Genomic DNA, 12511 nt, shown 5'->3' on the forward strand with positions numbered 1-12511 from the left:
CCCTGAAGTCATTCATTAGGGCAGTGGGCCACAGTCTGGAGACAAAGTCTTTGAAAGTGAGCTGCGTCTACCTACCTGAAAGCTAGCCAAGATTTTTTTTTTTTTACCCCTCCCTCCATAGTTATAAATGATCAGTAAAGATTTTCTCCAAGGCTACATGGTGCTTCACTAAGGCTTGTCAAACACTATGAACCAGGTACATAAGAGCTATCTAGACTACACAATCCATTGAGGAAATGTCCTATTTGTGCTACTATTAGAGTGGTTAAAACAAATAGCATCAAGAATAAAAAGTATCTTGTCAATTACTTGTTATGGACTAAAACAAAGGACACATTCCCACTAGAACAGAAATAAATTTTAATTTGTTGAAAAGTGCAGCAGTGAACAGGGTCCTTTGAAGGGCACTTTCTAAGTGAAATGACCAATGACACAGCGAGGGCAGAGTAATCTCCAGGAACAGATGATGCAAACACAGGAATTTACAAAAAGTCAGTGGGAACAAAGTAGTAAATCTAAAGAGCCCAAATATACCCATCTAATTCCCCTGGTGGATCAGTTGAAGTCCCCTTTGCTTTCTCTTAAGGATCCTGGGACAAGTTAGCTTTCATTCAAAAAGCACTAATCCTTAATACTTAAAAATAAATTTAAAAACATTTCTCACAGATTAACTTCTATGGCTAGAATTACTATTTTGTACAAAAATCCTAGTTGTCAATTAAAATGTGTTTGCAAAAGCACCGTTTGTCAAATTCAAAGATACTCAATGTGTTCCCTACTTTAAAATCATATATGGGGGAGAACTTTGTAACAGGAAATGTTGTAAGGCAAAAATCTCTTCATTCCTAAGGCCTCTGTTCATTCCCAATGGTTTTATGGTCCTCTACTTTGCAGGGCACCAACAGACATGAACCTGACCTTAAAAGGGAAAATAATCAAAATCCAAATCAGTACATTAAGAACAAGGCAAGCCTCTTGCAAGTGGGTCCCTTGTACAAAAACGTTCTGAAAACACCAGTGCACCCTGCAGTCAGTTAGGCTATAAACTGAGGTCTATTTTAAGGTTAGTTAGGAAAGATACCAAAACTAAAAGAGGTACAGGGAAGGCCTCACCACATCCCACCCCCAGACACGTCAGCTGGACGCAAGAGCAGTGGCAGAGACGCTGCTGGCAGCCGACTTGCGTCCCTCTTAGATTCCACCTGCTTTCAGGAACCAGCATCATAAACTGAATAATATGACATCACAGTCCAAGACCTGGTAAGAGATGGTTTCTTTTTATTTGGGAATAACTATGGTCAACCTTCATGAATGTCAAAGTTGACTGATAAGAATCAAAGTGGAGAATAAAGCCCATACCCACATTCAACATTGTAGTTTGCTTTCAGTTACACTTGTTTTTTTAAACTTTCTCTAAAGCATTCACAGCAGAGGTGTTCATTTCATTGGCCTACTCACCTCTAGGTACCACCACAGTTGCTGGGGTCACGTGAGGTAAAGGAATAAACCCAATGGCTACTAACCCAACATGGCTATCTGGAATTCTGTTAGAAAAGTTACTTATGGCCATGTCTTACGAAGTGCTTAAAGCTCGACAGGACTTAAATAAAGCTAAAATCACTTATTGCCTGAGTTGAACAGGTTATAAACCACAGCTCTTCCTCCCCTGCTGTCCCACCTATAATTAGCCTTCTTGTGAAGAAAGCATTAGAAATGGAATTGGTTTTCAAGCCAAGAAACAAGAACACAAGTGTTCCAAGCAGTGAGGAAATCTAAATTCTGATTTTGATGAATAATAAGATTCCAGAAACTCAGGAGAGAAGAAGTAGGATGAAGCAGTTGATGCTACTTTAGTGTGCATCATCTACAGGGCATTTTACATCTTAAAACAAATGACAGGATGACAGCAAAATAGAGTCCAAACAACTTCACATGTGGCACTGATAAGCCAGGTTCCTGTGGGACAGGCACTTGCTTCCTCCCAAGTTTGGCCCTTCAAACTGTCGTCCCAAGAGCCTGGCCTACCGAAGGCCCTCAGGAACACACCTTCCCCAACTCTGTACCTTGCCACTTTGGAGAGAGAAGTCTCAAGAGACCTTTCCTCAATACTGCTGACTGGCACACCACAGGGTTAGCCACTGGAAAGCAGGCAGCCATCACCTTCAAGAGTGACCTGGAATCAGCCTTACCGTAGCTTACTGCCCTCACTCAATGCAGCACTAGCACAGAATTCCGAAGAAACAACTTGGTTGACATGTTTTAAATTTGTCACCTATCACGCTGTGATGGATTTTATAAACAATGTTATCTACTTATTTAAAAACAAAGGTACTTGTTCTATAATCAGATGATTCAGCTCTGAGGGTTATTCTTCAAGCCATGTGATGTTAGTATTTTTGATAGTGAGGTGCTCCGTCTGAAGTGTGTGCCGGTCCTTTGATTTTAGGTCAAGTTATAAACCAAAGGTTTTCATACCTTTTTGCCCTAAAGGGTTACCATTTATCTGAATGGATTTACACATTCAGACTTTGACCACATAGGGGATAATCAAGAACTGTGGCCCCAGGACAGAAAGGACGTGGTGAGAACAAAGACCTCAGGGGTGTTCCTTATCTGAAGAAAGAGACCAAGGATAGCCACTCCTGACCTATGGGTGGAGTTCACAGTTTAACATGTTGCACGAGGAAGTCAGCTGATTGGGTTGCTTTTCAAATAGGACTTAAAACAGAACCAGTCCAGAGCTCTTCCAGGCATGGTCTCAAAGATGAGCTACAGACACCTATGAGAGTCACTTCATCAGGAAGAGTCGTGCAGGGATCCAACTTGAGGCAGGGCATGGTCGCTACAGAGGATGTTTTGAGAACCTTCGCATCCTGACACTGCCATGATTGCTGAACATGAGACGAGGGTCGAACCTGTATCTGGGGATGATAAAAGGATTGTCACATGAACTTTAGCTAAACACTATTTCCTCAGAATGTTATTCAGCAGAAAGGTTAGCAGGAAGGGATGTAGAAGAAAACAAATCACCAGAAGAAACTCTGAGAAAGTCTATAGCATAAGACGCACGAACTTAATAGTAAGAACATTTCATGATAAACAAAGACAAACAAAAAAACTCACTTCTGCTGGGCAGAGTGGTGCATGCCTGTAATTTTAGCTACTTGGAGGCTGAGGCAGGTAGACCGCAAGTTTGAGGGCAGCCTCAACAACTTAGTGAGACCATGACTCAAATTTTAAGAAGGACTGGGGATGGAGCTCAGAGGTACAGCAATTGCCTAGCATGTGTGAGAATCTGTGTTCAATTCCCAGCACGCGAAAACAAAAACTTCCTATCACAAGCCAGCAAGCCTAAGCTCATATAGTATAAATTGAGGGGAGAAAAACCAGAAGGTTAATCTTAAAAGGTGTCATAAGGCAACACGTTTTTGTTTTTTGTTTTTTGTTTTTTTGTTGTTGTTTTTGAGGGAGGAGGGGTAATCCCTGAGGTATAAAGCAGCCAGATGGAGGGCAAGAGCCTAACCCAGGCTGAAAGCTCTGCTGGCAGCTTCAAAGCCCTCTCCTCTTTGATAGTTAAGACAGACACAGAAGAGCACAAGTGTGCAGCTGAGATGTGTTTGAATCTGGCTCACAATTTAGATGAGCTCTGCCCACAAGAAAAATAGGTGTTCATGTAAAATGTACGGCACACAGAAAAAACAAAAACCTACCACTACCACTCCAGAACAGAGGCAGAATGAATGCTGAATAGTCAGTCACTTGACTGGGACTCAGTAGATATAAAGAATATGCACTGGCCAGAAAGATTTTAGGTGTGCAGGCTGGAAGTATGATATTCAACTCTTACTTCCTATCTTGTAGGATAAATTAGTTTAGAGCAGTGGTTGGCCAGCACATTTGTAAAGGGACAGATAATATTTTCAGGGACTGCAGGCCACATAATCTGTCCCAACCATTCAGCTTTAATATTTACTAGGAAATAATAATCAGGGCTAATGAATTTCAAACAAAAAATCAGTAGGGTTTAAAATAACTCAGGCAAACAATAGCCCTGCAAAAACAGAATTTAAAACTTTAATTATAAGCTTCAACAATGTAACTAAGACAATTAGTTATAGTTAACAAAACTTGTCTGGGAAATAGAACAACACGTGGAATCAGTTCTTTATATGGTAATCCAAGGGCAAATCACAACTCCAGCCAATTTCCTCATTTGAAATTTACCTGAGTTTTACAAGAAAATTCTGTAACTGAATCCTTCTAACAGTTGTTGGAATAGAAGCCAGATACTCAGAAGAAAAAAGGCAGCTCCCACATCTGCCTTGCATTGGCCTATTGGATGCAGACATGAAAGGTCTGTTTTAGCAGCCAAGTGATCAGGGACTGGGTGGCCATACGTCATAATCCAAGAGGTCCAAGTCCCCCGACTTTCTAGTCAAGGATTTAAATGTTGGCTTTGAATTCCCAGAGTTAGCCAAGGACTAAATGGTGGAAAAGCATTTAGGGCTATAGACATCTGGTCTGATATACTGTGAGTTAAGTAGCAGTTGGACATTGCGAAATCAACACATGCCACCCAAAAGTCCTATGCTTTTCAGAGATTAAACTTTCTATATCATGGAAGAAGGACCAAAGCTGAGCAGTCAAAATGCTTAACCAATCACTGCACTAATAGTTATCTATATTTAAAAAGTTATCTAGTGCAAAAGATAAAATGATAAATATTATAATCTAGCGTTTTAAAACTAATTTTTTTGAACTGTTTGAAAAATTTTTAATTAACATAATTATACACATGTATGGAATACATTTACACATGTATACATTGTTATCTAGGTTTCTTTTTTTTTTTTTTTTTTTTTTTTTTTGTGGTGCTGGAGGTTGAACCCAGGCCTTGTGCATGCAAGACAAGCTCTCTACCAACTGAGCTACATCCCCAGCCCCTTCTGTTGGTTTTTGTAGTGCTGGGAATCTAACACACACACGCTAGGCAAATGCTCTGCCACTGAGCTACCGCCCCATCCCCAGTCCTGTTATTCAGTTTTACTGTACTAGAATTTGTCTCTTTGGTTATATGTTCAGTACTTACATATTTCTTTAATAAACCATCTGTAATCCAGTTTCTTATTCATATATAGTCATTCTTCTCATGTGAACTGAAGATAAAATTTGCTATGAAGATGGCTATAATTAAATTATAATTTCCCATCAACTCAGGACCTCACTGCCTTCTTAAAATCAAGGGTGTAAGAACTGAAATAATCCATTCCTGATTACAGTTTTTAAACTTCCTAATCCTCAAGCATAAAATAAATGAGTGCCTCTTGCCACAGGCATCTTAAATGCACCATGTTTGACACCTTGTGTCCTATTGACCAGGCAATGTGTAACAGGAGAGGAGTAACAACAAATCTGACTTGGCAGGTGAAAATCATCTTTATATTCATATTTGGCAATGGACCTACATATTTCAATACTTGAGATCATACCTATCTTCTCATGTTTAATAAACTTTACAGGTTAACATTCAAGTTCCCATAGTTGTTGTTTCTGAGAAAAGTGGTGAAGGCATGTACTCTTGGAAAGCCTAGAACAGGGCAGCACTGGGTCAGAGCTTACTTAAGCCCGAGATGCCAAGGGTTCAACCAAGTGGTACCATGACAAGAATCACAGCAGCAGGGCAGGAGGAGGAGCCTGGGCAGGACAGCAGTGTCCCTGAAGCTAATGCACCAGGGCAGTGGAGAGCCAACTTTCTCCAACAGCTTACTTTCCCAGCACGACATGGGGAGGCAGTAAGAACACAGTCTTCCCTCTCCAGCAGAATGGCTCGGGTCAATGCAGAAAGAACCCAAAGGACTCCCTTTTTCTTCCAGGACAGCATGACAACTAGAGACAGCTTGGCAAAGTGAAGACAGAGGAAACTTACCCGGGGTCAAAAACCCCTGGAGTGCGACAGGTTGGCCCAGAACAGGACTGTAACATCATTAACCGATAGTTCATCTTTCCTAAAAGCTCTGGGTCTATACTTTTAGCAATGTTAGTGATTTGGTCTGGGTCTGCAGTCAGATTATAGACTTCTACAAACACCTAGAGGAAATGAAAGGATGATGGAAAGAAAAAAAAAAAAAGGTTATATTTAAAGAAATATTCCAAATGTGAAGTATCTCTAAATGGAAGGGAGGACATAGGAAAAAAACCCAACACCCGCTAGTACAGCATCTGGTCTCAAAATCCTTAAAGAGCCCAACTGCATATTTAAGACGATGGTGCATCTGTGTTGGGCATCCATGGCTTTGGGTCTATAGCTCCAGCTGGAAAGGGACCACCTGCACCCCGAGCCTTCAGGCAGTCAACAGAGGGCAGTAAGAGGAGACCAATTACCCTCAATAATTAAAGCAGAGAACTGAAGTCAGGGCCCTCAACGGCAGGCTCTCTAAAACAAGACTGCGTAATGAAACTACTGAAGTGAGAATTAACATCTGAAGGCTTATTTCTGCCTCAGAATTTTGAGACTCAAATAAGAATGGATATGAAAAGTGCCCCAATTTAAGCTACTCACATGTTTTCCTATTTTAAAAATATCACCAATAGGGGAAGGATGCAATATTAGTTATTTCTAGCATTAGACATAATTGTAAGATCAGTACTTCTCCCTCTAATCTGTACACTGCTCTCCAAATTGGTGTCAAATGATAGGTAGGTGGTAGGTACTGCTGCCTACAATACCTCCCAGTAGTTGTCCTCAGACTATCATTCATAATTATAATCTATTATAATCTATTTGATTAGCACTGGACTGTGCTGTAGTAGGAACAGGAATTCCTGAATGTCAGCTGCTATCAGCTTTCCAGGAAAGACTCCAATTCCTCTCACTGCCATGGAAGTTAAGTGCTTCACTTTACCCCAGCTACTTTTTAAGAAAGGAACAGGCATGAATCATTCTAAAAAAGTGAACTGTGTCTGAAGAGTGGTGTAAGAGGAGAAAACCGCATTTAGAAAGATCACAGTGAGAAGTGAAGCATGGCTGTACGGAATTTTTCTTAACTGAAGGAAACACTAAAAGTGCAGAGAAGAAACACATCTTCCCTAGAAAGCACCCTTGGAATTACTCTCATGTCACCACATCTAACCAGTAAAGCACTAGCAATAGATAAAGGGGTGGGGAAGGTACAGGTGAAGTTCATGGAATTACTCTCATGTCACCACATCTAACCAGTAAAGCACTAGCAATACATAAAGGGGTGGGGAAGGTACAGGTGAAGTTCCTCTTACCTCTTGGTCATCAAACTCACAGTACTGTAAATTCCATAACGCTGACATCGTCCTCACACAAGCATAGGTATTGTTGTAAGCATCTTCACAAACACAGTCTGGGAAACATTGCTGTAGGGATATTTAAGAAGTTAAAATGAAGATTGTTCTTCCATGGTAACAAAAACCTTGTTGCCTACAGGGGCAAATAAGTTAGCTGAAGCCAAACATGGAATTTGGCAGAAATGAGGAAACCTTCCACAGAGAAGCCAATAAGTAAAAAAACAGACTCAAGGCTCTGTTCCTTACTGATTAAGGAATATGTGTTGTGTTTGTACCATTTGTAGATTGTTGCCACCTCTCTCTGCTAACCTCCTCTCAAGAAATAGCTGTAATAATTTGGGTTTGTGTCCATGTCCTCTATTCTGTACCATTGATCTACCTATTTTGGTGCCAATACCATGCTGTTTTTGTAACTACTGCTTTGTAGTATAGTTGAAGTTCTGGTATTGCGATACCCCGTTTCATTCTTCCTGCTAAGGATTGCTTTAGCTATTCTGGGTACTTATTTTTCCAGATGAATTTCATGATTGCTTGCTCTATTTCTGTAAGGTATGTCATTGGGATTTTAATTGGGAATTGCATTGAATCTGTATAGCACTTTTGGTAGTATGGCCATTTTGACAATATTAATTCTGCCTATCCAAGAACATGGGAGATCTTTCCATCTTCTAAGGTCTTCCTCAATTTCTTTCTTCAATGTTTTGTAGTTTTCATTGTAGAGATGTTTTACCTCTTTGGTTAGATTGATTCCCAAGTATTTTATTTTTTTTGAGTTACTGCAAATGGAGTGGTTTTCCTCATTTCCTTTTCAACTGTTTCGTCACTTGTGTATAAAAATGCTTTAGATTTATGGGTGTTGATTTTATAGCCTGCTATTTTGCTGAATTCATTGATGAGGTCTAGAATAGTTTTTTGGATCCTCTAAATATAGAATCATGTCATTGGCAAATAGGGACAGCTTAAGTTCCTCTTTTCCTATTCGTATCCCTTTAATTTCTTTGGTCTGTCTAATTGCTCTGGCTAGAGTTTCGAAGACAATGTTGAATAGAAGTGGTGAAAGAGGATATCTCTGTCTTGTTCCCGTTTTTAAAGGGAATGGTTTCAGTTTTTCTCCATTAAGAATGAAGTTGGCCATGGGCTTAGCATAACTAGCCTTTACAATGTTCAGGTATGTTCCTACTATTCCTATTTTTTCTAGTGTTTTCAGCATGAAGGGGTGTTGCATTTTGTCCAACGCTTTTTCTGCGTCAATTGAAATAACCATATGATTCTTATCCTTAAGTCTATTGACATGATAGATTACGTTTATTGATTTACAGATGTTAAACCATCCTTGCATTCCAGGGATGAACCCCACTTGATCGTGGTGCACAATTTTCTTAATATGTTTTTGGATACGGTTTGCCAATATTTTTTTAAGGATCTTTGCATCTATATTCATCAAGGATATTGGTCTAAAATTTTCTTTCCTTGATGTGTCTTTTCCTGGTTTGGGTATGAGGGTGATATTAGCTTCATAGAGTGAGTTTGGTAGGGTACCCTCCTTTTCTATTTCCTGGAATACTTTGAGAAGTATTGGAAGGAGTTCTTCTTTGAAGGTCTTGTAGAACTCGGCTGAGAATCCATCTGGTCCTGGGCTTTTCTTGGATGGTAGATTTTTAATGGCTTCTTCTATTTCATTGCTTGATATTGATCTGTTTAAATTATGTATGTCCTCCTGGTTCAGTCTGGGAGAAGCATATGTCTCTAGAAATTTGTCAATGTCTTCAGTAGTTTCTATTTTGTTGGAATACAGATTTTCAAAGTAGCTTCTCATTATGTTATGTATCTCAGTGGTGTCTGTCGTGATATTTCCTTTTTCATCACAAATTTTAATAATTTGAGTTTTCTCTCTCATTCTCTGTTAGTGTGGCTAAGGGTTTGTCTATTTTGTTTACTTTCTCAAAGAACCAACTTTTAGTTTTGTCAATTTTTTGAATTGTTTGTTTCAATTTCATTTATTTTAGCTCTGATTTTAATTATTTCCTGTCTTCTACTACTTTTGCTGTTATTCTGTTCTTCTTTTTCTAGGGTTTTGAGCTGTAATGTTAGGTCATTTAGTTGTTGACTTTTCATTCTTTTCTGGAATGCGCTCCATACAATGAATTTTCCTCTTAGTACTGCTTTCATAGTGTCCCAGAGATTTTGATATGTTGTATCATCATTCTTATTGACCTGTAAGAATTTTTTTATCTCCTCCCTGATGTTTTTTGTTATCCATGTTTCATTCAATAGCATATTATTTAGTCTCCAGGTGTTGGAGTAATTTCTCTTTTTTATTTTGTCATTGATTTCTATTCTCAGTCCATTATGATCTGATAGAACACAAGGCAGTATCTCTATTTTTTTGCATTTCCTAAGGGCTGCTTTGTGGCATAACATATGGTCTATTTTCAAGAAGGTTCCATGTGTTGCTGAGAAAAAAGTGAATCTGCTCATTGATGGATGGAATATTCTATATGTCTATTAAGTCTAGGTTATTGATTGTGTTATTAAGTTCTATGGTTTTTGTTTGGATGATCTATCTAGTGGTGACAGCGGTGCATTCAAGTCACCCAGAATTATTGTGTTGTGGTCTATGTGATTCCTGAAATTGAGAAGGATTTGTTTGATGTACAGGGATGCACCATTGCATCAATAAGCACTGATGTAATAAGCATCTGTTAAATGTACAGGTTGGCAAGGAGAGGAAATACCCAATGGAGTCACTTTAATGGACTACTATCCTACAGAGAAAAAAAGCTAAAATGAGCCTTGTGGGAATCATCTGCAGGTAAATCATTTAAGAGCATTCTTGTCACCAAAATGTGATCTAACTCTGGCTTTTTAAAAAATATTTTTAGTTGTAGATGCACAGAATACCTTTATTTATGTGGTGCTGAGGATCGAGCCCAGTGCCTCACATGTGCTAGGCAAGTGCTCTACCACTGAGCCACAACCCCAGCCCTATTCTGGCTTACTTCTTCATGTATTCTACAGGCTGTGTTATTCCACCTGTGGTTAGTTCTTTACTGTGTCCCAACACTTGGTGTCAGGACAGTCAACTCCAAATGGAAGCCTGGTTCCCATTCTCCAACACATCTACTCGCCACCTAGATGACCTGTCTGGCTGCCCCCAGTGCAAAACACTCATAATGGCACATTCACAGGTGGGAACCCATCTCTTGTCAGAAGTCACTGATTGTATCCCTAATAAAAACTGTATTGCTATTTGGAGGAACAGGGAAACAAGGAAAAGGGCACTGTCAGAAAACGGGGCAGATACACGCATTTGTTACACAAATTGGAAGAATTCAAGGTGCCCATTCTGGTGATGGGTCAGCACCATCGTTTTCAGGATTACCTGATTTGCCTTTGTCAATCTACAAATTTTCCACAGTCAGGTGACCAAGGAGTAGCATTCGTACGAAGATTTCCCATATGTATACCCCTAAGCAGCACCTTGCTGCACTGTGAGAAAGCCGTTGAGGCTAACACAAGTTGCTACTCACAGACACTCCAGGACTCAGGGAAGGACATGTTGGGTCCGTGACATTCCGACCTTCTCCTTGATATTCTACCAGGACATCTGATCGCCAGGTAAAATTACTGGTACCTCTCTGGAAAAGAGCACAGTTGCTTTCTGTGAGGCATACAGACTATGATTAAAAAAAAAAAAAAAAACAAAAAACAGTATTTACTGCCAAGAGAGACTTAGCAGTCAAAACTAATTGGACTGTTCATTCAGTAACTAAAAGGGGTGGCTAAAATAGGTACACCTAAAAGTTAATGAGTTGCATGTTTGGCATTTTTAGAGCCTTTAAAGTGATAATTAAATGCTTTGAATAGTTCCCTTCCGAGACTTTCTGTGAAGCAGGTCAGGAATGGAAACCAACAAAGTAGCTAAGCAAGAATCAAAGTCACAGTGCAAGGTGCTCAAAGTCCAGATCATAGTCAATAACTGTTCATATGCTCTATGTAAGCTTATACCAAGAAACTTACAACCTAAAAGGCACGAGGACAAGAAAGAAAACTAAGCAGAGCTGGTGTGATCGGGACTGTAGCAGGTTCAGAGTTCCTCAGAATGAAGCTACAACACATACATGAACTCATTTATACTGCACATTAGTGGTGTGGAAGGAAAGCAGCTAGAAAGTTTTGTATCAAAAGCACATAAGATGAAGCAGAACACTTCATAAAAAAAATGAAACAGTTTTAAAAGTCAAAATTATACTGGTATAGGGATAGATCCACTGGGCAGAAAAGATGAGTATCTATAGAGAAAAAAAATGAAACTAGATCTGAGTCAAAACATACAAGAAAACCAGTTCTAGAGACATCAAAGATTAGAATCCAAGAGGCAGAACTATACAACTTAGAAAAATCAAGGAGACTACTTTCTGACCTCAAAGTTTAGGAGCATTTTTATAAATAAGTAACAAAGAATACTAACTATTAAAAGGAAATGTATAGCTGAGCACAATGGTTCAAGCCTGTAAGCCCAGCGACTCAGGAGACTTGAGGCAGGAGGACTGTAAGTTTGAGGCCAGCCTCAGCAACTCAGAGAAGAAGCCCTGTCTCAAAATAAAAAAATACTGGGACTCACCTCAGTAATGAAGTGCCCTGGGTTCCTCTCCCCAGTACAAAAAAATAAAGGAAATGTATACACTTAACTCTTACGTTCTCATATCTTAATACAGGGAAAGGACAAGCCACAAATAGAATACAATGTGCAGAAAAAGTCCATTTCACAAGGCAAGAAATACAAAAGGCACACAATGATTCACTGACCATAATGCAATTAAAAAATGGGCAAAGGATCTGAATAGATATTTCTCAAAAGATGACACATGAAAGGTCAGTAAACGTACAAGATGCTCAATATCATTCATTACTGAAATGCAAATCAAACCCGCAGTGAGATACCACTTTACACCCACTTCAATTAAAACAAAACAAAACAAACAAACAAAAAAACACAACTGTTGGTGAGGATGTGGAAAAACTGGAATCCTCAGACACTGCTGGTGAAAATACAGAGAATGGCGTGGCAGCTTTGGTTAAGTCTGGTAAGTGCCTCAAAGAGTTAGACATAAAGTTACCAAATGACCCAACAATTTCTACTCCCAGAGAAATACTCAGAAATGAAAACATGCATCCGCACAAAAACTTGTATACA

At 39.4% G+C, this 12511-nt stretch overlaps 1 protein-coding gene across 1 annotated transcript in view; it reads right to left on the reverse strand.

The window, feature by feature from the left end:
- Positions 1 to 343: 343 nt before the first annotated feature.
- The window catches only part of Gns (glucosamine (N-acetyl)-6-sulfatase), a 40144-nt gene continuing 27976 nt past the window's right edge, over positions 344 to 12511 (reverse strand). The window contains exons 11-14 of the mRNA XM_047551076.1: positions 10845 to 10952; positions 7273 to 7383; positions 5927 to 6087; positions 344 to 2921 (exon numbers count right to left, since the gene is read on the reverse strand). Coding sequence (XP_047407032.1) covers positions 2843 to 2921; positions 5927 to 6087; positions 7273 to 7383; positions 10845 to 10952 — 459 coding nt within the window. The 3' untranslated portion in view covers positions 344 to 2842. The remainder of the gene's footprint in view (positions 2922 to 5926; positions 6088 to 7272; positions 7384 to 10844; positions 10953 to 12511) is intronic.

Source organism: Sciurus carolinensis, chromosome 4 (assembly GCF_902686445.1).
Source record: "Sciurus carolinensis chromosome 4, mSciCar1.2, whole genome shotgun sequence".
NCBI lineage: Eukaryota > Metazoa > Chordata > Mammalia > Rodentia > Sciuridae > Sciurus > Sciurus carolinensis.